General features: G+C 41.4%; 1 protein-coding gene across 3 annotated transcripts in view; it reads right to left on the reverse strand.

The window, feature by feature from the left end:
- Positions 1 to 26,675, reverse strand: part of LOC122807693 (twinfilin-2-like) — an 882,928-nt gene that overhangs the window by 26,024 nt on the left and 830,229 nt on the right. For all 3 annotated transcript variants that reach the window (XM_044078650.1, XM_044078652.1, XM_044078651.1), the window contains 2 exons: positions 25,628 to 25,778; positions 22,877 to 22,998 (listed from right to left, as the gene is read on the reverse strand). In XM_044078650.1, coding sequence (XP_043934585.1) covers positions 22,877 to 22,998; positions 25,628 to 25,778 — 273 coding nt within the window. The remainder of the gene's footprint in view (positions 1 to 22,876; positions 22,999 to 25,627; positions 25,779 to 26,675) is intronic.

The following is a 26,675-nucleotide window of genomic DNA, read 5'->3' on the forward strand; positions in this document are numbered from 1 at the left end:
GCAGGCCAATTTCTACTAAACTTCGGAGGCTGCACCTGCAAAAAATCTTTAACAGTCTGCATAGACTTAGCTTTGTCCTCCATTTTCTTTAAAACTGCTTCCACAGGCGGCCCAAACAACACATCAGACTGTAAAGGAGCATCCAAAATCCTGGTCTTAACATGCTCAGCTAAATTCTGATCCTTCAACCATGCATGTCTGCGAAGAACAGAACTAGTAGCAGCCACCCTCGAGGAGGCCTGAACAGCATCAAAACCACACTGCAAAGAATGCTTACCCACTTGTTCAGACACATGAACCAAATCCAGCAATTCTTTACACTCAATACCTTCCGCCAAAGCATCCACCTTAGATTTCAGTTGTGAAAGGAGATAATTCTGATATTTCAGCATATGAAATTGACAATTCAACGCCCTCATGGCTAGAGTGGAAGAAGTATATACTTTCTTACCCCACCTATCCAAAGCCCTTGCCTCTTTATCAGAGGGTACAGGATTTTTAACCACAGAAGCTTTAACACCTTTAGGCCCCTGAGAAACAGTTTCTGGGTCCGCCCTGGGACTCTTAAACAAATACTTATGAGCTTCGGGCACCCTATAATACCTATCAGGCTTAACAGGAGCAGGAGGCAAGGAATCAGGGTTCAGAGAAGCCTCTGCAAAACATCCTCCACCACATTCAACACAGGAGGAATAGCTAAAGGCCTATGCTGGGGCAAAACAAGAATTCCCTAAGCCTTTTCTGGAGTCAGAGTAATCTTGGCCTTCCCATTTAAAGTGCTCCCTCATGGAGTGAAGAGTCTCTGAAAATGAAAAATCCTCAGGAGGAGAAGCTGAAGGAGTGGAATCATCCACATCAGAATCAGAATAAGTAGGAAACTCTTGCAAGTCTTCCACAGAAGACTCTGAAGCCTGTGAACACTGTTCAAAACTATCAAACTCCTGTTCCACCCTAGGCCTCTTATCAGGTGGGGGCATAGAACCTCTAATCAAAGTAATCAAATCTTCTGCCATTTTAAGCATATGTTTCTTAGGCACAGAGCCGGAAATGCTAGGAGAAGCCCCTACAGAAGCTGAACTTGGCCTTCCTCTAAAGAAGCTTTGGCAACAGAAGGAGAGGCCCTAACAACCTTGGGAAGAGAGGGAAGAACAGTTACCTGAGAAGCCCCTCAGCCTGGCCTACCTCCTGAGAGGGCACATCCTGTAACAGTAAAGTATCTGCCTGAGACTCCATAGAGACTCCTGGCAAAACCTCTGGCTCCTCTGAGCCTTCTAAAGGACCGACGTCCGGGACTGCCGGTTCCTCACCCTAGACTTCACTGTTTTGTCCTTGCGCTTCTTAGCTGAAGCAGGCGTCGGAGCATCCGGCGGCATATAATTGCAGCGCTTCCCAAACACTAACCTAGCACAATCAAGCCTCCTCTTAATAGTGCGCTTGTTAAATCTAGCACAAGAGCGGCAACCAACAACGTCGTGCTCAGGCCCTAAACAAGGTATACACAATGTATGATAATCCCTATGCGGTATCTGCTTCCCACAAGAAATACAGTTATTCACTTTTTCTGACATCCGGTTAAATACTGAGGCAAGAAAAACCAAAATGTTCTAGCGGGTTACTTAGCCAACTCTGTATTCGGTCTGAAACTCCGGTTTCGGAAAATCTCAGAACGCCAACCTGCACTCGCAAAATTGCTTCTGCATCGGACCATGCGGCAAAAAAGACTGAGGAAATGACGTCGGTCATGCGCATTAGTACCCTGACGTACTGACGTCAGTCTAAGGCGCCATGACCGACGTCAGCCTTATACTCTGGTATTCGGGCCGACTGGGACGCGGACTATACCCAATTGTCAGGACTGCAGCAAGGGAAGACGAAGAACATCAGGAGGCCATCAAAATGTTTCTTGTTACTTCCTTCCTCTCAGACTCTTGTCTTTAACTGTAAGGGTTATTCTTACCCCTTTTTGTACACTCTTTGCTCTATCACAGTCAGCTGCTAACCCTGTACAGCAAATTCATTTTCTACCTTCATGTGCAGTGAGTGGCCAGGAGGAAGCAATGGCAAATGAGGCAAACTGCTCCCTTTCCAGGAAGCAGAAGCACATCCTAAATAGGTCAGGGGTGGTGATACTTTAATCAGATGCATACTTTGCTTTAAACTTCCTTAACCTCAAACACTGGAGTTTCCATACAAAACACACTGGGGATAAGATCAAAAATGCATGAACAGAAAAAAATAAAGGAGAAACCCCGAGGATGGGAACTCCTTCCCAACAGGAAGCACTAATACTATGGTGTAAGCCAGAAGGGAACAGGTGCCCTAATACAGGAACTAGAGAAAGAAAGAACTGCATTAAAAGTGGGCTCTACAGAAAAAGATCCCACATGCTGTCCACTGCAGTGGTCTCCTCAAAGACAAGTTCCTTTCTTCTTCTTTATACACATGTTGTCTTTTACTTTTTGAGAACTAAAGTTCTCTTTAGAAATAGATTGCTGTCAAAAATGTCACAGAAAACTATATTTGATCCACATTACTACTTAGTACATAGAATATACTACTATGAGCATTTAAAAAACACGTTTTAAACTTACGATACAAATATAAGCATCTCTCAGTAATAAGTGGTCATATAGGTGCATAGGTAGGTACTAAGCTATCTGGCCGAAGGCATTTATAAGCCTAGCCAGAATGTGTTGGCTTTTGCCGCCCCCTTAGATTAGTTCCCTGTGCCTCTGTCCAACAGAGTCACTGAACTGATCCCCGGGGTAAACTTTGTTTCCCATCCACTCGTCAAGGTTTCTCTTGAAGAATGCTAGCGAGGAGCTCTGGCTAATGTAGACTGGAATCTTGTTCCAAAGCATGGGAAGTCTCTGGGACAGGAATCTATCCCTCCAGCACGTCCTATTTATTGTTGTGGTGAGATTTAGATCCCTAGAGCGTGTGGCTTGAGAGGATAAGGTTTTCTTTAGGTGGAGCATGTCCATCAATTCTGGATTGGACATGGCCTTATATGTCAGGCAGAGATCACTTCTGAGCAGGCGGTATGCAACCGAGTACAGCTGGAGTTTCTTCAGTCGAGTTGCATAGGCCATCTGTTTGAGGCCAGTGATCCTCTTGGTGAGGTACTTCTGTGGTCTTTCCAGCTGTTGCAGGTGTCTTGTAAGGTACATCCCAAACAGGGCATTGTACTCTATGATGGGTCTGATGAGTGATGAGTAGAGGAGCATAATGACCTCTTTTGATGCAAACCCTTTTGTGATTAGGTGGACCACATAAAAGGATTTTCTAACCACTTTGGCAATGTGATTATCAAAGGAGAGATTACTATCTACTTGGGTCCCCAGATCCCTTATTACATTTTCCATATTTAGGGGACTACCACCTATGTGGAAGTTTGTGGGTACTTTGTTATTTCCAAATGGAATAACTATGCACTTTTTGGCATTTAGCTTGAGGCTGTGATTTTGACACCAGGTATCCATCTCAGTGAGACCTTTTTGGAGGATGTCTGTGTCAGCTGGTGAGTCAATTATAGCCCCTAGTTTGCAGTCGTCTGAGAACTTCATCAGCTATAGTCCTCCTGTGCTTGTCTGTACCTCTGAGAAGTATATGCCGAACAGGAGGCGTCCCAGGACTGAGCCCTGGGGAACGCCACTTGTAACCGGTTTAGAGTCAGACCTAGCTCTCGCAACTCTCACCATGTGGGTTCTGTCCATGAGCCAATTGGCAACCCATCTTGTGACATAGGGGTTTATGTTCCGGCTGGCGAGCTTGTCTATAATACCAGAATGGGGTATGGTGTTGAAGGCCTTTGCGAGGTCTAGGTACCACCTTTCCCTCGTCTATAGCCTTGGTAACGGTCTCAAAGAAGTCCACCAGGTTTAGGAGGCATGACCTACCCTTAACAAAGCCGAACTGGGTAGGGTCCAGTGTTTGGAGGTTCCCAATGTCTCTGTTAATGAGTTCCATGATGATGCGCTCCATAGCCTTGCAGACCAAGCTAGTCAGGCTTATAGGACGATAGTTCCCAGGGTCTGTTGTGGCCCACCTTTGTGGAGTGAATAACTGTTGCTGTGCACCACTCTATGGGTATGTAGCCTGTGGAGAGGCTGACTTTGAACAGTGTGTTTAGGTGAGGGGTTAATTCATCTTTGAGCTCGTGTAAGAAGCAGCCTGGGACAGCATCCGGTCCCATTGATGCTGTGTTTTTGGCTTTGGAGAGGGCTATTTTAACCTGAGTGTCTGATTTCAGGGGCTCTATATTCTTCTGGTATAGTTATGGGTCCTTTTGGGGGTGAGGGGGGGGGTGACGTTTGCAGTGAACCTGTCTGTTAATATTCAGGGAACATCACAACATAAAATGGACATGTAAACAATTTTCACTGCAATTCTTTTTTAACACCTTTAACACTTTACACGTCTTCAATCATGACATGGTTACACACAGTCATTGAAAAGAAAACAAACCATTGTAAACATTTTTCATTAGGTTGCGGTATTATAGGTTTTCTTTTTTAACAATTTTCACTTCAGCACTACAAAAATCACTAAGTCTTGCCATCCTTTAAATTTAACTCCTGAATACTTCTGCATGTGTTGTGCCCACAAATTCCATGTACGCAATTTCCTCTTTCCCATTTCTAAAGATCCTACCTCACATACTTTATCTCCTTTACAATATTCAATACTTCAGTTATGTTTGGTTTAGAGTTTGATTTCCCTTTTCTAGTAACTGACACCCAATAGTGTTAAACTTTGCAAGGCATTCTAGGCAATTCAGACACTATATCCCAGCTCAAAAGAATCAATTCCTTAGTTACAATCATTTGCTCACCCAGAATTTTTAAAATCTGCCAACTTGTTACATTCTCAGAAAAACATTTTCCCAATTACCCCTCTCTCTTCATCACACCTCCAGCAGTTGAGATCTACCTGAGGAAAACATCTCTGAAGCCTGCTTGGTGTAAAAACATAACTATGCAAACATGCCAATAAAACAATCCTAAACTTTCTGGACTTTCTCGCTTACTTGGGAGCCATTCAGATGTCCCTCCACTGTTACTTTGTATACTGCCTATCAATTCCATCTTCTTAATCTTTGCAAATCACTTCTGATTCATACTTAGTTATGCAATATTTTATCTGCCCTGCTAAATATCCCCTTTTTAGCTACAGCTTCTGTTCTAAACTGAACTAAAAACTCAATTAAAGCTGGTCTTTCAATTATCACTCTCATATTCCTCTCTCTTTGCCTGTACACTGCTATCAATCCCTGGTACAAAAAGCAGCTTCTAGTCTGCGGTCCAAACTTATTCTTGACCTCATCCCATTCTACAAGCTTTCCCTCCAGTTATTTGTTCCCAATACATTGGCTACTTTGCTAATTTTCTCCAATAAATTACAGGCCATTCATGTCTATTTTCTATGCCTCTACTTACAGTCATCACTGTTAGTAAAATCTCCTTTCCCTGTTCTCCTGTTGGCTTAGTTCTTAGCATACGTTCTGTTATTTAAATACAATATTCTGTATAGCTGATACTTTCCTTAAGGGCCTGCATCCCAAATCCTACCATCTCTATTTTCTGAACTCCTCCATTTCATCATCATGCCTTTCTACTTTAATTTGTAATCTTCTGCTTGTGTTATGTGTATCTGCCTTAAAACTATCGTTTCATATCAGGTAATGCAAAGCACTTGTGTCTATTGTAGAAACAATGTATCCCACTTATCTCCTGTCCTCTTCTCCTTTAAAATAAACTCCTTTAACTCTTTATAATTTGTGGTCAGCAACTTCTCCTCAATTATGGTTCATAATGTCTCTTCTGCTTGATAAAAATGCACCTGACCTGTATATAAAGTTAAAGGGCTAGAAATATTTTCACTGCTTGGATCTTACTATTGATGTCCATAATCAAGAGCTTCCAACTTCTCAATTTTTGTATTATCTTTTGTTTAGCCCCTTCCCATATATACGTATCTTCCATAATATAATTCTTTTTTTATCCATACACCAAACACTACATTTTATCATGTCCTCATAGATATGGGTATTGTCGAACCAACTGATGTGTGGCTTCATAGTTTATCACAACAGCTTTTATCTTCATTTATTTTACATTGTGTAAAGACTTGAAACTGACTCCAAATGTTCCACAACTCTGAAAAGTCCTTTACTGGATTTATCAAGTACAAAAATAATATAATCTGCAGATAAAGCTAACGTTTCTCACTTATCACACTAGTTCTATCCTTGAATTTGCGAGCCCCTTATTTTCCTTGCCAATAGCTTTATGTATAAAGCAAATAACAACAGGAAAGAGGACACCTGCTGGGCTCCTCTGTTTGAACACAGCTTGTCATTGATGAACCTTGCCACCGACTCCATGTATCTTCCTAATAAATTCTATCATTCCATCAGGGGATGCAAATGCTAACACTGCTCTACTCATAAAATCCCAACTGACTCTATTATGTGCCTTGTCTGCATCAAGACCCACCAACAAAGGTGGTGTATTCTTACATTTTCCATCTGTTTGTATTGTTACTGTCCTACTGATGTTGTTAAATTGTTTGCTTCCTCTCTGGAAGGTTTTCTATCATCATCATGGAAGAAAACTGTGGTGGCTGTATTACCCGAATAAGTTAAAGACCCTTCAGACTCAGCTTCATACAGACCCATTTGAATTTTATAGCATGATTACAAACTGTTTTATGCCTATGCTAGCTAACAGAAAGGCAGCTGTGTTGCCAAAATTAATAGACATGGATCAATGTTTCTGGGGGGGCAAACATTTGACAGCATTAATAAAACAATGATTCAGAGGGAAGTAGAGCGTATGAAAACAGTGCTACTGTTCAAGGGTCTTAATGCAGAGAAAAGCATTTGATATAGTGAGATTTTAAAAGTAGGGCAATCACAGCATCTGTATTCCCAGATACAACAATAGGGTTAATTAGGAGGACATACGAAGGGAGAGAGGCAAGAATTAATTTGACATGGCTCTTGTCCTGCAAGCTGTGTTTGAACAGAGAAGCAATGCAGAGTGCCCGCCCCCCCCACTTTTTTCTTTATTTGCTTTTATTTAGAATCATTAGCAAAAAATAATGGACTCATAAATGCAAGGATAAAACTGGCATAGTAATCAAAAAAGTTTGCTTTTGTCGCAGATGAAATTATTTTTGTACTTAATGAATCCAGAATATGACATTTTGTACTGTGGAATGTTTTGAGACAGTTTTGAATATTTTTAGGAAATAAACTAAATGAAGATAAAACAGAGGCAATATCAGTAAACTATATACCTATAAATGAATTGGTTCATAGGTTCGTACTAGGCTATCTGCCCTAGGGCATTTATAAGCCTAGCCAGAGTGTGTGTGGCTTTCACCACCCCTTAGGATGAGAATACTACGCCCATTTAGGGTTTAGTTTACTGTGCCTCTGTCTAGTAGTGACACAGAGATGACCCCTGGGGTAAACCTACGATCTCCCATCCACTCGTCAAGATTTCTCTTGAATAGAGTTAGTGAGGGGCTCTGCCTAACATGGATTGGGATTCTGTTCCAGAGTGTAGGGAGCCTCTGGGTTATGAATCTGTCCCTCCAGCACATCCTATTTATTTCTGTGTTGAGGTTTAAGTCTCTTGCTCTCGTGGCTCTGATGGATTTGGATTTTCTGAGGTGGAGCATGTCCATTAATTCGGATTGGACATGGCCTTGTACGTCAGGCACAGATCACCTCTGAGTAGGCGGTATGCGACTGAATAGAGCTGGAGTTGTTTCAGTCGGGCAACATATGACATATGTTTAAGACCCTTTATCCTCTTGGTGAGGAACTTTTGGGGTCTTTCCAACTGCTGCAGGTGTCGGGTAAGATACATCCCAAATGGGGCATTGTACTCAATCATTGGCCTGATAAGAGAAGAGTACAGGGCACAATGACCTCTCTTGATCTAGATGTGAAACCCTTCATGATAAGGTGGGCAATATAGAAGGTCTTCCTAACCACTTTGGCAATGTGAGTGTCAAATGAGAGGTTACTGTCAACCTGGGTCCCTAGGTCCCTGATTACCTCTTCTGTACTTAATGGATTACCACCTATGTGGTAATTTGTGGGTACCTTGTTTTTCCCAAAGGGTATGACTATACATTTTTTGGCGTTCAGCTTAAGGCCATGGCTCTGGCACCAATTATCCATTTCTATGAGGCCTCTCTGAAGGATGTTTGTGTCCGCTGGGGTATCAATTATGGCGCCCAGTTTGCAGTCATCTGCGAACTTTGTCAGCCACAATCCTCCAATGTTTGCCTGTACCTCGGAAAAATAAATGCCGAACAAGAGGGGTCCCAGGACTGAGCCCTGTGGGACACCGCTTGTGACCGGCTTAGAGTCTGACATAGCTCCAGCAACTCTGACCCTGTGGGTTCTGTCCTTGAGCCAGTTTGCAACCCATCTTGTGACATATGGGTTTACATTTAAGCTGATGAGTTTGTCTATGATGCCAGAGTGGGGTATTGCGTCAAAGGCTTTTTCAAGGTCAAGGTAGGCTGTGTGAACTGCCTTACCCTCATCAATGGCCTTAGTGACTGTTTCAAAAAAGTCGACCAAGTTCAAAAGGCAGGATCTGCCCTTGACAAAGCCAAATTGTGTAGGATCCAATGTCTGTAGGTCCCCAATGTCTTTGTTTATGAGTTCCATAATGATCCTCTTCATAGCTTTGCAGACCAGGCTCGGCAAGCTTATGGGGCGGTAATTTCCAGGGTCCGTAGAAGCACCGCCTTTGTGAAGTGGGACCACTGTAGCCGTACGCCACTCTTTGGGTACGTATCCTGTAGTAAGGCTAAGATTAAACAGCAGCCTTATGTGTGGGTTTAGTTCCTCTTGGAGTTCATGTAGCACACAGCCCGGGACACCGTCCGGTCCCATTGATGCTGTGTTTTTAGCTTTAGAGAGGGCGACTCTCACCTGGGCATCTGAGATGTTAGGGAGGCTACACTCTGCTGGGATAGTTATTTCTCCTTTTGGGGGGGGGGAGAAATTTGCACTGAACCTGTCTGCCAGAATGTTGGCAATGTCAGTGGGTTCAGTGTATTTTGTGTCATTTTGGACTAACTCTGAGCATATCTGGGAGTTTCCACCCAGGTTTCTAACATAGCTAAAGAAGGCCTTGTGATCGTCTTTTGTATCTTTTGCGATTTTTCTCTCAAAGTTGGCCTTGGATGATTTTATGAGTGATCGTAGTTTTTTGCTAGTACTGATCAGAGATGCCTTCCCTTTTAGGGATTTTGCTCTGTCATGCAATAGCTTCCTCCTCCTGTTGTAAAGTTTGTTTATGGCTGGGGTCCACCAGACCGGGCGCCTGCCTTTGGGGGAATGGGTCTTGGTTTTATTTGGGATTGCATGATCCATGCATTCTTGAAGGTGCCCGTAGAAGGCATTTGTAAAGGATTCAGCAGTGTGGGTTGTGGTTTCCTCTGGCCCAGGGGCCTTGAAGGATACCACTTCAGTCTTAAGAAGTGTGAAGTTGGCTTTTGAGAAGTTCTTCACTGTGGTCTTTTGTGCAGGGGAATGTGGATTTCCAGTGAGATTAATTTATGGTCTGATCTTACCAATGAGGGATATACTTCCGGTGTGGAGCATTTTGTCCCCATGTTTGTGATGATCAGGTCAAGTATATTGTCTCCTCCTGTGGGAATGGTGACTAGTTGTTCCATCGCATTTAAGTTTATGAATTCTAGGAACCTTTGGGCTAGGGTGTTGGGGCTTGAGTAATGTTCCCAGTCTATGTTTGGGTAGTTGAAGTCTCCTAATATGATGGTATTTGGGGAGACATTCATACTCTCCAGTGTCTTCAGGAAGGCTGTGTGGGGTTCCTGAGTTTGAGAGGGTGGTCTGTAGCATGCTACAAACTGTAAGGCAGTTTTGCCTATGGTTAGTTGCACCTGGATGGTCTCCGATGCTTCGTGCGTTGCCACTAACCTGGAGGTGTGGGTATCTTTGATGAATATGGATACTCCCCCTCCTTTTGTGGTTCGGTCCAGGTTTTGGGGCCGGAAAGCATGATATGAGGTAAAACCTGATAGTGCTGGGGTGCTATCAGGAGCCTTGAACCAGGTTTCAGTCACTGCACAGACATCGATGTTCTCCATACTGAGGAGGGCTTCGAGAGTGTGCATCTTGAGGTTCAGACTTCTGGCATTGAGCAGCATTACCCTTAGTTTTTTTCCACTTGTGTTTTCTAGGGAGGTAGGTTTGTCATTTGAGCCTTGCCTAAAAAAGGCACTATGGGGGTGGCAAGAGCCTTGGCCAATATCCGGAAGCCCAGGGGTGACAGGTGCAAGCCATCCCTTGTGAAGCAGCGTGGCTTGTCGAGCATGTCATCCCAAGCAGACAGACATTGGATCCCCTTAGAATGACACCAGTAATTAAGCCAATTGTTAAAACTGATCATTTTGTCTTTGTACTGTGGCATCATTCTTGGTGAGGGTAAGATGCTGCTCAGGGTCAGGGTCATATCGGCCTGGGCTACGTAATCAGAGAGCTCCTCTATGTCTCTTTTCATGTAGTCCAGCAGGTACGTCTCAGGTTGTTCGCACCGGCATGTACAATGACTGAGTCATATTTGTACTTGCTGTGGAGTGACCTGAGTGCTTGTGTTATGTGGCGGATTCTAGCTCCCGACAGGCAGCTTACGGTGACCTTTTCCTTGCTCAGTCTGGTGAGTGGGACGTCAGTGTGTCTGACTATGGAGTCACCTATTACAAGTGTGTCTGGCATGTTGTTTGGCCTTAAGGGCTGTGACTGTTTAGCACACTGACTTTGTGAACTGTGTGTTGCATGTGCTATGTCTTGAGGTGGCGGTTGCTTGGGTGTCTGCTTTGGAGGCCTCTGTTGTTTTGGTAGATTTTTAATCAGCGCCTCCGAGTATGTTTTTGTGTGTTTATGTGTTTGGTTTGCAGTTGTGATAGTTCTATGTGAGACTGGGTTTGTGGTGTGCGTGGTTACCGTCTCCTCCTGACTGGTCTTGCCAGTACTGAGTTGAGAGAGCTCAGCCTCCAGTTTGGCTATACAGTTGCATCTCTCGCATATATTTGTATTTGTTGGGAGGAGGAGAGGGTTGTCTGTGTACATGAGGCAATTGTAACATTGCCTCAAGATTCCCAGATTCACCAGCTGAACAGGAGAGGATGTCAGCAACTGACCCTTCGACATGCTAGAATAGTGAAAAAGATTGCTGTGTAACTGAGTCAGAAAGGACCTATAGGGAAATGAGTACTCAAGGTAATTTAGGTGAATGAAGTACTTTCTTTTGTTTTAAGAGTACTTTACCTGTATAAAAAATGCTTTAGGGGCACGTGCTGAGCTTTTCAGATAGAGTATAGGCTGTTTATTCACTAATAACCATAGTTATGGGGACATGACAAGATGAAGCATTCGGGATTATGATTAAAAAGGATTCCATTATGGCAGCTAAGTATATGTGGGAAGAGGCTAAACAAAAGATGAAATAAAACTAGAAAAGTTGGAATCTTTTGATTGTGGGTACAGACAGTAAGATACAATCAGTTAAAATGTTTTTATTCCCTTTAGTTTTATACACAGAACATGTATTTTATCAACCAAAAAAAGTTGTGATTCAAAAATAATAACGACATAAAGGAATTTATTTGAGGGGGAAATAGGGTAATTAAGTGGGATACGTTGATTATCCCTATGAAATAAGAGTTTTCAAGATCATCTGAAATGAAGGGATATTTTACAGCTACACAATTAAGGGGGGTTCATGCACCTAGGCAGTGAGACATTTCCCTGTGGAACATTTTGTTGTGGACACATGGCTGAAGTGACACACTGCTGCAGAGAAATATGGCTGTTGTGAATTCCCTGTGGGCAGAGAGAGAGAGAGAGAGCACATTTTAATGCCCACAGTTTAATAAGCAAGTGCATGGCCACAGAAGTAGTAATGAATGCTGTGCTCAGTGTACAGTACATCTATGCAGAAGTGTGCTACAGCATGGAGGAAATCCTGCATGCTACTGTAGTCACATTCATGCTCCAGCATGCATTTTAGTTAATGTTCCCCAGACACTATGAAGGAAGCAGTGGTCCACACACACACCAATTATAAAGCCACTTCCCACTGTGCACTGCATTTTTACTCCCACTGGCATGCCCACTGGCCAGCCTGCTGCTGATGCCTGCCATACTGCCTGCTGTCTCATGTTGCCTTGGGGACCATGGACACTGTTATCCCCCTGTGCATTTGGTTATTGAAATTCTGGGTATGGCACCACATTCGTCTCTTTGCCCACAGGGAATTTACAACAGACACATTTCTATGCACCTGAATGTCACTTCAGCCATTTGTCCCCAACCAAATGTACCACAGGGAAAAGTCTTGCTGCCTTCATCCCTGAACCGAATTAAGGGTCATATACAAAACATAAGCAGAAGGTTATAAGTCAAAGTGAAAAGGGATGATGATGCTGAAATGGGGAAGGGGAAGTTCATGAAGTTAGGAGAGTAGGGTTTTGAATTTAGGCCCTTAATCAGAATAACAACAGCCATAAAAATATTACATTCACAAACAAAGCAAAAAGTATTCCAAGAGCTAAGCCAATACAGAAATGGAGAAAGAAGTGTTTGCCAATAGGAATGACTGTAAATAGGGGAGCAGAATGAAGGCAAGACAGGGATGAAATTCATTGAAGGTAATTAGCAAAAAAACAAGGTTTGGGAGAAAATAACTAGAGGGGGAAAGGTAATAGAGTGGGATGTGAACAAGCAGGAATTTACTCTGCAGGTTAGGAATGTCTTCCCTACTGGGGATTGATAACACAAGTACAGGGAAAGAAAAAGGGACAGGGAATTGTCAAATGAAAGCTGTACTCAGAGTATTTAGTGGAGTCTGGAACACAAGTTGCTGTATATATATATATATATATATATATATATATATATATATATATATATATTAAAAAAAAAAAAAGGAATAATTAGTACAGCATATAAAATATTGTATGATGTCTATAAGAATTGACCAGAAGATGTTAGAAAAGACTGAGGAGAGAACGGAAAGGCAATATACAAAAGAGCAAAAGGAGGACATCTGTACAGTATCCAAGTATGTAAAAAAGGTTTAGGATCTTTACTTGGAAGTATTCACACAGGTATTTCAATACTCCCAGACAGATATCAGAGAATCTTTCCTGGGGCAGATAGCAAATGGAAATCAAAATATAAGCCAACTGTAGCTGAAGTACTGAATATTGTAAAGAAGATAAAAGAACTAAAGGTGGGGTCCTTAGAAAAGGGAAGGAGACAATTACATACAAATATGAGATAAATTTAAGGGAAGGCAGAAGGACTACAGCAGTTTATGTAATTTTGAAGTGAATGAAAACTGTTAAAAAGAAGACATGCATACTGTAAAAAAATAAAGGAATGTTATGTTTTTTCTTTTTTATTATGTACATGTGCCTAAGTCACTTTTTTAAAAATGTCATGTCAAGATTTTTTTTTTTTTGTGATGCATAACTTCTGTGTTGCTTTATGGTCTGAATACCGGGTTAGTGAGTTAGGGTATGTCCTTCTATACCACAGCTGCAGTATTCCTTTAAGAAGGATTGTCTCGCCCCAGGCAGCCTGTCACTCGTCCAGTATAGATAAGCTTGAAAAAGATCTTGTGCAGTACATCATATTTACACTCCCTGCACAGAACATAGGGCGTAAAAGGGAAGTATGGACTCAACTACCCAGAACGTCTTTTGCCGCCAGTTTGAACACCGTTGTCAGTTTGTTTGATGTCAGTTTGTTTGAACATTTTGTTGCTGCACCGAATTTTTAGCAACACCAGATAAGTGCCCTGTTAGAGTTATTTTTTTTCCTCTTTGTTTTTCTTTTTAAAAAATGTCTTTCTTGGTCTTGTATTTTTTATCACTATCTAGAGTTCATGTCATCCAAGAGGGAAAATGTCAGTGTGGGAGGCAGATTCACCATAAGGATCATTATGAACATTGTCTTTTTTGTTTGGGCGCTTCTCACAACCACACCTCTTATATTATCTGTAAGGCATTTGTGCCTAAGACACTCAGAAGCCATTTGTCTTCCCTGGCCATTTACCTTGAAAACCAGTGGCTTAGACAGTTAGTCCAGGGTACCATGGCAAAATCCTTTAACCCTGAGACACTTCCACTAGGTAAAGAGGCCAAGTAGTCTTGGTTGGATTCTTTAGCTGTCCAGCCTCTACCAGATGTCCCTCTAGAAGCAGGTAATAGCTCTGTAGGTCTTTTGGTGTTTACGTCTGATTCCTCTGGCATGACCACGCTGTAGGCCAGCATAAAACTGTCATTTCGCATGTCCTCTGAGGCTTTGCAGGCATCTGCTCCAGACGTCGAGGGGAAACCAAGGTTGATTATCTCAGAGGGTCTTAGAAGGATTCTGCAGATATTGCTCAGGGAAGAAGTCATTCTCCTTGAAGGCTTTGGCCGAGACGTCAGAGAAAGATATTTTCTTGTTTTAATAAATCCTGGTGGAACTTGTTCCTGTTGTTTTTCGTTAAGAAGTTCTGGATTCTCTTCTCGAATCTCGCTAACAGTCGAAACCTTCTGTATTTGTTAGAGCTGATGGCCCTTCTAAGAAAAGACAAAAACTGAAGCATGCTTCAGTCTGTCCTATGGATCCTCAAAGGGAATGGCATGAGTTTACTCATGGCATTGTTCTCTGCATTAACGGCCCTAAAGCCTCCTCAAGGGGTTTCAGTAAGCACTCCTCCTTGGACCTCTACCCCTTCTAAATGGTTTAGGGAACCAGACTGCTTGTCTGTCTGCTGAGGGATCTTTGTCCTAGTCTTCATAGATGCCTTTGCATTTACCTTATGGTTCTGATGCAGAGGAGTCTGTTAACCCTGAGTTTCCTTTCAAGGAATTGTCCTTTAGGAGCACAGTTGCTAGGATGATGGAATTGTTTAAGTGGGATTCTTCTCAAGTATTAGATATTCCGAGAAGATATTATGAGTTGCTTCAGATGGATAATCCTAAACTATCAGCAGTTCCTCCTGTGTTGGCTGCCTAATTTGATACTTTCATTGGTGATTCCAAGTCTTCTAATTCTCAGCCTAGTGCTCCTAAGAAACCGGATAGGTTCTATAACGTTCCTGAGGAGTGTCTATTTTTATTTAAATGTCCTTCTGCTTATCCTGCTATGGTGTCAGTGTCTCTTGACCAACCTTCTAAACTTCTGCCCTCTTCCAAACTTTTGTCTTCTGAAAAGGATAGCAGGGCATTGGACATGAATGGCAAGAAAGTTTACACTGCTTCTACTTTGGCCTTTAGACCCATATGACCAGGTATGCTCTGGCCTTGGCTGCTCATGCTTGTCAGGTTATCTCTGACCTCCCTGATTCTGACTGCATATCCTCTGCCTTATCTTTTTTAGGTTCTGCTTTTCAAGTGGCTTGACACTCTATTAAGAGCAGCTATGATGCTGCTGGTGCCTCTTCTAGGGCCACAGCCTTTGGGTCCATCACGAGGCATTATTCATGGCTTTGTCTCCAGTCTCTTCCGGAGGACATTACGGCCAAGTTTTTGGAAGCTCCTTTGGATAATACTCATCTTTGTGGGAGTGCTGCTGCTGACTTGTTTAAATCTCATCAAGATAAAGGCAAAGCCTTGCAGGATCTTAAATATTTGTCTCTTCTATCTCTAAGTTCCAGAGGAATTATCCTTCTACATCTGCTTTTGTTCATAGGCAACCCTGCCAGGCCTCTAAGGCCAGGAAGGGTGGGAGACAGGCTCACTCTGCTAAGGCTTCTCAGATTTCTGTGATCCAGAAGACTCCTTTATCTGATAAGCTTGTTTCTCTTTGACAATTTGCACCCCCTGCCTTTACACCAGGCTCTTTTGTCCCTTCGGCTCTCCCTTTGTTTTCCAAATTAGCGTCTCATCACTTCAGACGCTTGGGTACTTTTTATGATAAGTCAGGGGTTACTTCATGGTATGGAAATCTCTTCTTCCGTTTTCTGATCTTCTTCAACCTCCTCTAGAACAACTTCCTCATTTCCAGGAGGTTCTGGGATCCCTGTTGAACCAAGGAACCATTCAATCTGTCCCCCCTTCCCAAGTGGGACAGGGGTTTTATTCCAGGATGTTCCTGAATCCTTGAAAGAAGGGCACTTGGAGACTTATACTGGATCTCTCCTAGCTCAACACCTTTCTTGACATCCCTTCTTTTCGGATGCTTACTCTTCAAACTCTGTTTCCTCTTTCATTGCCCCAGGCTTTTCTGGTGTCCTTCGATATGAAAGATGCTTACTTTCATATTCCTATTCGCCCTCTCTATGGGAAGTTTTTACGTTTCTCTGTGTCTTACTCTCATTTTCAGTTCTCTGCTTTGTCCTTTGACTTTTATACTGCTCCAAGTTTATTCATAAAATGCCTAGCTCCTGTGATTGTCTTCTGCAGGCTCCAAGGCATTCAGATTTTTCCATATCTAGACAACCGGTTGCTTCAGGTGCCTTCTACCAGTCAACTGTTGCAGAATGTGCAGTTCACCATCTCTCTTCTTCAAAGACTGGGGTTTACTATCAAACTTCCAAAAGACTGTCCTGACTTCCTCTCAGGTTCATGTGAATCTGGGTTGCAGGATTCAGACTGTGCCAGTGTTGGCCTCTCTTCCTCCTTCAAAGGTTTTGTTGTTGACAGCCTTTGTTCAGTCTCTTCTTCCTCTGTCATCCTAGCCAGAAAGTTTCTTCAAGCCCTGCGATTCATGGCCTCTTCAATTCTGATGCTTCCTCTTGCCAGACTGCATATGCAGAACCTTCAATGGTTCCTCAAGTCAGTTTGGCTGCAACATCCTCACCCTCTGACTTTTAGTGTACCTCTCCTTCTCTGTCTCAAGAAGGAATCTGACTGATAGATTTTACAGTTTGCTCTCAACCCAGGCCAGCCCTTTCAGCCTCCAATCCCTTCTCAAGAGCTGTTCACCAATGCCTTGGGTGTGGGGTAGGGAGCATCTCTTGGGTACCTGAAAGTTCAGGGTCTTTGGCATCCCCATCACAAGTCAGACCATATCAACATCAAAAAGATGAGGGCTCTGATTCTGGCCCTTCAAGCTTTTTACCCCATATTATCTCGCCGGGCCCTTTGAAAGTGAACGCAAACAAGAATACAGTGATGTGGCATATCAACAAATAGGGGGGCACAAAATCTTACCTCTTCTCCAGGATGGCGCTTCAAGCTTGGGAAGTGGCTCTCAGTTATTAGTTACTCTTCAGGTAGTATACATTCCTTCAGAGCACAATTGTATGGAAAATTCTCCGAGCAGGTCTAAAACACAGGTTCACAAATTGATGCTTCACAGAGACATGTTTCTGGACATTCTCCATTGGTGGGGTATTCCTCAGGTAGATCTTTTTCCTCCCCTCTGAATAGGCAGCTTCCTCTCTTCTGTTCCAGAATGCCATGCCATCTGGCCTGGAAAATGGATGCCCTGTCCTTTCCATGGAAGGAGAGGTTTCTTTATGCTTTTCCTCCCCTTCCTCTACTTCAGGAAGTTCTGCACAAGATTCAGCTGGACTCCCCAAAAACCTTGCTAGTGACTCCATTTTGGCTGAGACAGCACTGGTTCCCCCTTTTAATGCATCTGGCCAGGGGCAATCATCACAAGTTACCTCACCAGTGGGATCTCTTCATGCAGGACAAGGGGTCTCTCATCCATCCCCACTTGTCCACTCTGCAACTGACAATGTGGGTGATAGGGTTTTGATTCCTTTTTGGTACCTTTGTTCTGAGGACATGCTCAGGGTTTTACATGAGGCAAGGAAAACTTCAACCAGAAAATTTTATACATCCAAATGGAAAAGATTTTCGCTCTGGTGCCATTCTTGTAACCAGGACCCTTTTTCAGAGTGTGTGTGTGTGTGTGTGTGTGTGTGTGTGTGTGTGTGTGTGGGGGGGGGGGGGTATTCCTCTGGTCCTCTCTTTTTTGTGTGGGTTGCTCCAATCTGGCTTGGCCTACTTTTCTGTGAAGGCCCATTTGTCAGCGATTTCTGCTTGTCTGCACTTGACTCCTGCTTTGACGACTTCTTTTGAGGTGAAACGATTTCTTAAAGGCATCCTGCATATTAGGCCTCCAAGAAAACCTATTCCTCCTCCTTGGGACCTTAATTTTGTTTTGGAAAAATTGACTCAGGCTCGCGGATTTTGCTTCTTTGCAACATTTTACCTGGAAAACTGCTTTGTTGCTGGTTCTTACGTCTGCTCTGAGGGTTTCTGAGCTCCAGGCCCTTATCATCATTCCTCCTTTTTTTGCTTTTTCACAGGGACAGGGTGCCCCTTCGTACTAATCCTCTTTTATGCTCAAGGTGGTAAATGAGTTGTCTTTAAATCAGTTGGTACAACTCCCTTCTTTTTTCCCTTTTCCTCAGTCTGCTACTGAGAGAGTCCTGCACACCTTGGATTTGCATTCAGGTACTATTTGGATAAAACTAGGACTATTTACAAGCCTGATCAGTTTTTTGTTTCCTTTCATTCCAAGTCTTTGGGTTTGACTGTTTCTAAGCAAACCATCTCCTTCTGGATATCTAAGGCCATTTCTTTTTGTTATCCTTTTCATGGCAAGTCTCTTTCGGCTTTTGTTAGAGCTCATTCTACTACGGCTGCTGCCTCTTCTGGTGCCTTCTTCCAAGGGTTGGCACCAATTCCATCCTTGAAGGGGCTACTTGGTCTTCACTGCATACCTTTACTAAGCATTATAATAAGTTGCTTATAGTTTCTAGGGTAGATTTTGCTGAAACCATTTTATGTGGGTTTGCTGAGGACTCTTCTCAGCCTTCCACCTCCCATTCTGTTTCTTAAGCTTTTATTTTACTCTCCCTTCTTTAAGGAATACTGAAAAGTGATATAGAAGGACATAGTACAGTTGTGTAAAATCTTACCATAACAGTAGATGTCCTTCTCTTCAATGCTGCAGTAATCACTCTCTCCTTCCATCTCCCTCCTGTTTATTCTGCATTTTTTCTTCTGGATGTGCATGGACTCTTTTGTCCTATGACGACTTTTTTTCTTCTGGGGAAATTCAGTTGTGGGTAGCTGCATCTATACATCCCTTTTATGCCCTACATTGTGTGCAGGGAGCATAAATGTGACATATGGTACAAACAAGATCTTTTTCAAGCTTATCTATACTGGCTGAGCAACGGGCTGCCTGGGGCAGGACATCCCTTTTTTAAAGAATACTGCAACAGTGAAGAGAAGGACATCTACTGTTATGGTAAGATTTTACACAATTGTACTTTCTGTGCTTGATCAAAATTCAACAAAGAAAATGGAGGTGAATAATGCTTTACTTCTCTCTCAGCTGTATCTCCCCAGACACATCTAAACTTTATTACTAACCATCATTACCCTAATTTACTTACTTTGCCCTCTCCTTAAAGTCACAAAACCATTCAAGACAACATCATTACAACAACACACTCATAATATTCCCTACATACACTAACCTGCAAAAATTTATAACATACTGCAGCATCCAACCATTGCAACATGCAATGGTGTACTATAGCAATAACCCACGCCTGGGTATAGGTAATGCTGGATTTACCCACGGTTGGTGTGGTTTGGTTACGAAGGCGAAGCCCGAGTGGCCAAACAAAGACAACCATGGGTAAAATCCAGCATTACCACACCCAGAAGTACTTTATTGCTATTATACAATGACATTATTTAAGAAAAAAAATAATTACTTTTCTTAAATAATGGCATTGTATAATGCCCTTCCGCAGCTGTCTAGTCATATGCTTACGCATTACATCAGAGCTGTGGGCAGAAGCAACGGAGAAAGCAAGATCTCCGTTGCTTTCTACAAACTGTCTCGCTATGTTAAAGGAGTTTAACATAGCGAGACAGCTTTAAAAAAAACAACGGAGATAGGAAGATCTCCGTTACTTTTTTTAAAGCTGTCTCGCTATGTTAAACTCGTTTAACATACCGAGACAGTGTGCAAAAAGCAACGGAGATCTTGCGTTCTCCGTTGCTGTAAACAAAAAGAGTTATACTAATGGAAAAAGTCCGGGCGACCGGACCTTTTTCCATTACTATAACTCTGATTTACAACGTGCACGCTGACCAATCAGCATGCACATTTTGGAATATTAATGGGGGGTCGTTGTATAATTTACCTTATGCTTTATCAATCCTTTTCCATAACTTTATGCAATTTTTTTTTACTAAAGAATAATTATTCCAAACCATACAATGCTCATTAATCTATTATTACCACACAGCTGTCTCATCAATATCCAACATCTTACCACTCACCTGCTCTCCTTCACTACAACCTACTCTTACCTACCTCTTTATTTACATTTAAACAAGACATTGATGACTACACAGTAACAATTTTCCCCACCCTATATAACTTCTCTGACAGGTAAAAAAGGAGAAGGGATAGACATTTTTTACCCTAACACCCTTTAACTTTACCCCTGCCAACACACCATTCCTCAGCTGAGTAATGCTGAACTAATTATCTAGTTCCCCAAACTTAACCACAAAAGCATTTGCTTTACTGCCCTATACTTTCTCCCAGACAATAATATCCCTGCAAATTAATATACACTCTCCTGGGTAATCAATAACATCTGGAATAACAGGATTAGTAGCAAGGGTTGACCAGGTCCACAGAGACATGTGTAATCCAAAGACGCTGGGAACGCTGACTGTTTTTATCTAAACACCATAAAGCTTTGTAGTGTTTAAATAAAACAGTCAGTGTTTAGAGAGTCTGGAGTTTTTGTTCTTTTAATTAGTAACACCCCCTGGAAAACAATTATTTTAGGTTACTAGAATGTAGTCTGGAACTCAATCACTAGGAACAAATCTCAACCCCCCACCAGGCTTAATAAATCACACAATAATTCTACCATCTGATCATAGTGAAATTAAATCCACTGGCAATCCCTCAGACATATTTAGTGACCATTTACCAATTTATGCCTTCAGGCAAACTCCCGTATGTATCCCAAAACAGTGGCACTATAACATGGTTCATAACATCACAAAATCTAAAAACAAAAGCATTCATGTCTACTCTAAAATCATGTAACTGGAACACACTGAAATACCTACCATTAAATGAAGAAACATTGGAATTTAATTCGATCTTTATCAATATACGCAACAAAATGTCTCCCCTCACCCAAGAAAAGGTAAATAAAAGTAAATTCAGTCTCATGACTAACACAATGTGCTAAATAGTTAATCCATAAAAACAGATAAAGTCTGTAAATCCTGGCTAAAACAGAAAACACTACAAAGTCATCAGACATTCAGGCAACTCCATAACGTCACTAAAAGTAAAGTCTCTGCAAAAAAAAAAAAATACTATCATACACTTCAAAGATCTAATCAAAACAACCCTAAAGCTTTTTGGGTTTCCATAAATAAGCTGATATACCTCACCAGAGCCAGCAACCAACCCCCAATTCCCAAGTTTTCTGCAGAAGATATTGCAACCGACTTCAACTCACTTCATGTAAATTGATGCCAAACATATTAACACCAGAAGCAATACTAACTATCTTTATCTACACGCTGATATCCACATTAATTCTTCCATTCTAAAATCAATCCAACATCAACAATCAAATATGTTCCACTCAAATTAAAACCCACCACCCAAGCCATAGATGACCTCACAGCAGAGTACCTTAAAAATCACAGCAGGTGCAGTTGTCTACCCCGTATCCAAATTAATAAACAGATCAACTCAAGAAGAGTAGCATTCCAGCTCCCTGGAAAACATCTTAAATCCTACCTTTACACAAAAAGGGCACTCTGTGGATTTATCAAACTGCAGGCCAACTGCCATCTTACCCTCTCAAAAATCTTTGAAAATGCATTTACATTCAGCTGCTCCTATACCTCACACTTAACAGTATCGTCTCTCCTATCCAACATGGATTTAGACCAAATCATAGCACAACAAATGCACTCTTGGACTTTCTCATTACTGTTAATCTTAATAGAAACATTGAGAAAACTGTTCCCTCACTATTCTAGGATCTGACAAAGGCTTTTGACACCTTCTCACATGATTGCTCCAAAAACTACAGTGTATAGGTCTCTATCACTCCAATGGTCAATGGTTTAACAGCTATGTAACCAATAGACACCAAGCTGTAAAGTGTCAATGAACTGTGTTGTCTTCCTTTCTTCCAGCTATAGATGGGGTACCTCAAGGAACTATCTTGGGAACCTCATTATTTACTATCTTTGTAAATGGCCTCCTCAAAGCCTCCATGCAGGCATCCCTCATTCAGTTATCAGATGATTCAGCTCTCATCTGTGTAGCTTTCAGTCTTTCTAAACTCCAGTTGCCCAAGGGTCTTTCTCTTCCACTGATGCTTGGCTTGCTAGTGCCCAACTTCTGCTAGCTGTCACCCATAGGTACTCTAGCCACTAACCAAACTCAGGTTTCCTGTAGTGTAGTCAGAGTTGTATCCCTCCACCCCATGTAGCTTGCCAATTTGAGACATATATCCTAAGTGCAGTAGTGGGATATCACATTTGTAAATACTGCAGCACAGAACAGGAATGTTAACTTCAAGCTTGCAGCACTTGGGTCTGTCTTTTTCATTCACATGAATGGAAAAACAAACTCTTCTGGAGCTGTATAATTTCTCTTTAAATTGTATCAAGGGATTAGGAATAGTCTGAAAGATGTGAAAGAATGCTAGAATGTTGGACCAAACTGCATCAACTAGACTTGCTAGCTAAACATTTACTTTACTATATAGTGAAGTATTTTGTTTCCAAAAGAACAATATTTTTTTTTCATTTTTAAGAAAAGGTTAACCTCTTCTAAATAGATACATACCTTCTTTGCTATATCCACTCCATAGTCTAGCTCAATTTCATCCAGTAACCGATTCTTACAACTAGAGTACAGCATGCGTTCCTTAATACTACACTTGTAGCCAGGCATCGAGTAAATGAACACTAAAAAAAGAAAATGTCAGGTTACTATACATACAATGAAAATGCACTTTCAAAAAGTTAATCTGATCACTCATCTAGTTGGTAACCTGTTACAGGTTACAACCTTCTTAATCTGCCCATACATTTAATAATATGTTATATCTAACAGGGCTGTTTCTACCTAGAAAAAATGTAACACAAACAATTTAATACATTCTGCATACTTAGTTACTAATACCCCACTATTTATAAGAATATCCAAAATAAATAGATTAAAACAATGACGACTCTGATAATAGCTCTTATTCTGACAATAACTCTTAGAGAACTCAATAATAAAAGTAAGGAAAATAATACGAGAGATCTTAATATTTAAAACAAAATACATTTTTTGAGATACTTCATTAAATACTGAGAAAACTGCCCATTTTATAGCTTTTAAATTAATTTTACATGACACACATATCTAGGTTCTGAAAAAAATCCAGGGACATGACATCAGTAGGCAAACTCTCATCAAATGTCCCTATTTTAAAAAATGAAAGCTTGGCTAGCGATATGAAACTAACATTTAAAGTATACTGGAAAATATCATAAACAACAAGACATCTTTAATTTGATTTTAGATTTTATAATGTTTGGGTATCTGCTAATTCACCAAAGATTATGCAACAATGACATGTCTGTAATTTGCAGATATGTTTGAATTCATCCCTTTTTTATTACCCAGGAATCATATTTACATTTTTACTGTGGCAGCCAGCAAGTTTAGAAAGTGCAGCAGCATCTGGGCCTGTCTTCACCAAGAGGATTGATATTGTGATGTCCTTCGGTTCTCCTCAAGAATACAACTGACACTAGACAGTATCTAGTACTTCCCCAGTGATGGGTGTCTTATGTGAAGGGGTCAATGAGAACTTCTTCCAGTTTATGCTGATGTGTCTACATCCACAGAAGTGTCACCAAGAAGGCTGTTTCAGGACAGTCCCTGATTGGAGTTACCAGGAACCAGTTGTCCATCTACAAGAACACTGGAAGACCGTTCTATACCAAGATTTTGGCTACATATCCAATAACTTAGTGAGAGCTCAGTTGTAGAGGAATGCCCAAATCATCCAAATTACAACACAGTGTAATTTAAACATCTGCTCAGAGTAAACTGCTGGACAGTGTCCAAATATTGCTCAGTCAAAAGCCATACCTTTCTCTCTTTCACAGGAAAACGGAATTTACTTTTATTCTTTTTTTAACACCTTTATTGAATTATCACTTAAGACATAGGCAAACATACCTTTATATAAAAGAAAACAAACCATGTTAACATGTGCACACTTACAAATATTATACATTACATATATGCTTTTATATAATTATCATCAATTCAACATTACATAATTTGGTCAAGTCCTCCCTTCCTTTAAACCTCACTCCTCTTCCAAAACATTACTCTGTCTGTATTGTTCCCACAATTGCCATTCTTTTTGTTTGTAGTTTACTCCCACCCTCTTCTACAGATCCCCCTCCAGTTCTTTTACCTCTATTGCAATATTTATTACTTAAGGAACTGCTAGTTTAGACTTTAATTTTGGAATTTACTTTTATTCTTGAAGTTCCGAATAATCTCTTGAGAGGGTTTCTAAAACATGCCCTTACCCCTATAGATTTAACTGAGATGCCTAGCAATACTCATCATGACGGAACGAAGAAAGCTTAAGTCATACTGCCCTCCAGAGGCAAGCACAAATAACTGCAGATCCAGCCACCTCATTTGCCATGCTTATGGTACATAAACCTACAGTTATGCACTAACATACAGTTTCTTGTTCATCCAAGTCAGAAAGTATTGCCAGTTTTTCCATAGCTTACTCCAAAAAAAGGTCTTAACTATAACTATTTGTCCCATCTGTTTAATTTTAAGATCTAATTGTAAGATTATAACTGTAAGTATGCCAAGTATTTCACTGACCCTGTTGCTTCCATGGAAGCAGCTGCATATGTGTAAATACGTAAATAGTTATAAAAAACAAGAATAGAAAATTCAAGTTACCCAGTGCAATACATTTGATTGCTGAACCCATTGTAAAACGTAATGCTGTGAAAAGTTATTTTACTTGTGTATGTCTAGCTATACATTCTATTCTTTGTTTCTATTCCTTCTATACATTGTAATCCTTTGTTCTAACTTTTTGCTCCCTTGCAGCATGGGTCATAGCTGTAAAGGGTCAGTTGAGCACTTCACCCATTCAATCACAAAACATAAATGAATTAGCAATTAAGGGAACATACACCTAGTTAGTATATGTATAGATTCTTTTGGAAACTTACCTGTCCTATTCACTGGACTCTACTCAGAGAAAAAATGGTCAAATGGTTTTGTGGAATCTTTTACATCCTCCTGAGCTAACACCAACTTAGGCAGATGGGACTTTGGCTTAACATCTCATTCAAAGGACAACATGCTCAGGAATGCAGCAATCCCCCAATGCTGAAGTGCAGTATCAGCAATCTAGTTACCTGGAGTGGGAATAGAACCCACAGCTTTCTAGTCATTATTATATACGACCACATTATTACAAAATAACATTATATCTCGATATTCTCCAAATTACCCTCTGCAAAACTAGGATTAATCATCTAATAAGATACTTACCGAAGGACTCAAGATAGTCACCCTCATGAGAATGTTTATACAAAAAGAAGTGATAGCGTGCAGAGTCCTTGGGAACCCTTTTTGGAAGATCTACAATTTCTGTTGGTTGTGTGTGGACCAGTTCAACTGTCTCATTCTCAGTGTCAAGTTTCTGAAACACAGGAAACAAAGCTTGTTGGGTCAATGTTTTCCAAATTTAGACCAGACAGGGCATGGTAAAAACAAATACTCTATTCTATATAGTACAGTACAGCACTCAGTGCTGTTTTACTCATCAAGTGGGAATGTCAGGGTCTATATTCATACATTGAAGAGAAACTTCATTAAACAGCTACTCCAAGAACAGTAATCTGTGAACAAGTACCTACCATAACGTTCTATATTTGTTGTCCTTCATCTCGCCTTCCTTCTTGCTGGTTGGGTTCGGAGCCAATCCTCAGCTCTGACTCAGCTGCTATACAATAGATCGAGAGCTTTTACTGGGGTTCAGGAGCCTAGGCAGCGAGACATTTCCCTGTGGAACATTTGACTGGGGACATATGCCTGAAGTGACATTCAGCTGCAGAGAAATATGGCTGTTTGCAAATTCCCTGTGGGCAAAGAGAAGTATATGCTGGCATGCCCACAACTTCAGTAACCAAATGCACAGGGGGAAAACAATGTCCATGGTCCCCAACGGAACATGAAACAGCAGGCAATATGGCAGGCATCAACAGCAGGCTGGCCAGAGGGCATGTCACTGGCAGTACAAATGCAGTGCACAATGGGCAGTGCCTTTATAACTGGAGTGTGTGGATCACTACCCCCTTCACAGTGTCTAGGGAACATTACCTAAAACACATACTGGAGCATAAACGTGACTACAGTATCCTGTGTGATTTCCTCCATGCTGTAGCACACTTCTACATGTTGTAGTTACATAAGTATGTACTGTACACTGAGCATTACACTCATCACTTCTTCTGCCACCATTCATTTGGTTATTAAAGCTGTGAGCATGGCAGGGTGTGCTTCTCTTTGCCCACAGGGAATTTGCAAACAGACATAT

Source organism: Protopterus annectens, chromosome 7.part1 (genome assembly GCF_019279795.1).
Source record: "Protopterus annectens isolate FY-2018-M chromosome 7.part1, PAN1.0, whole genome shotgun sequence".
NCBI classification, from domain to species: domain Eukaryota; kingdom Metazoa; phylum Chordata; order Ceratodontiformes; family Protopteridae; genus Protopterus; species Protopterus annectens.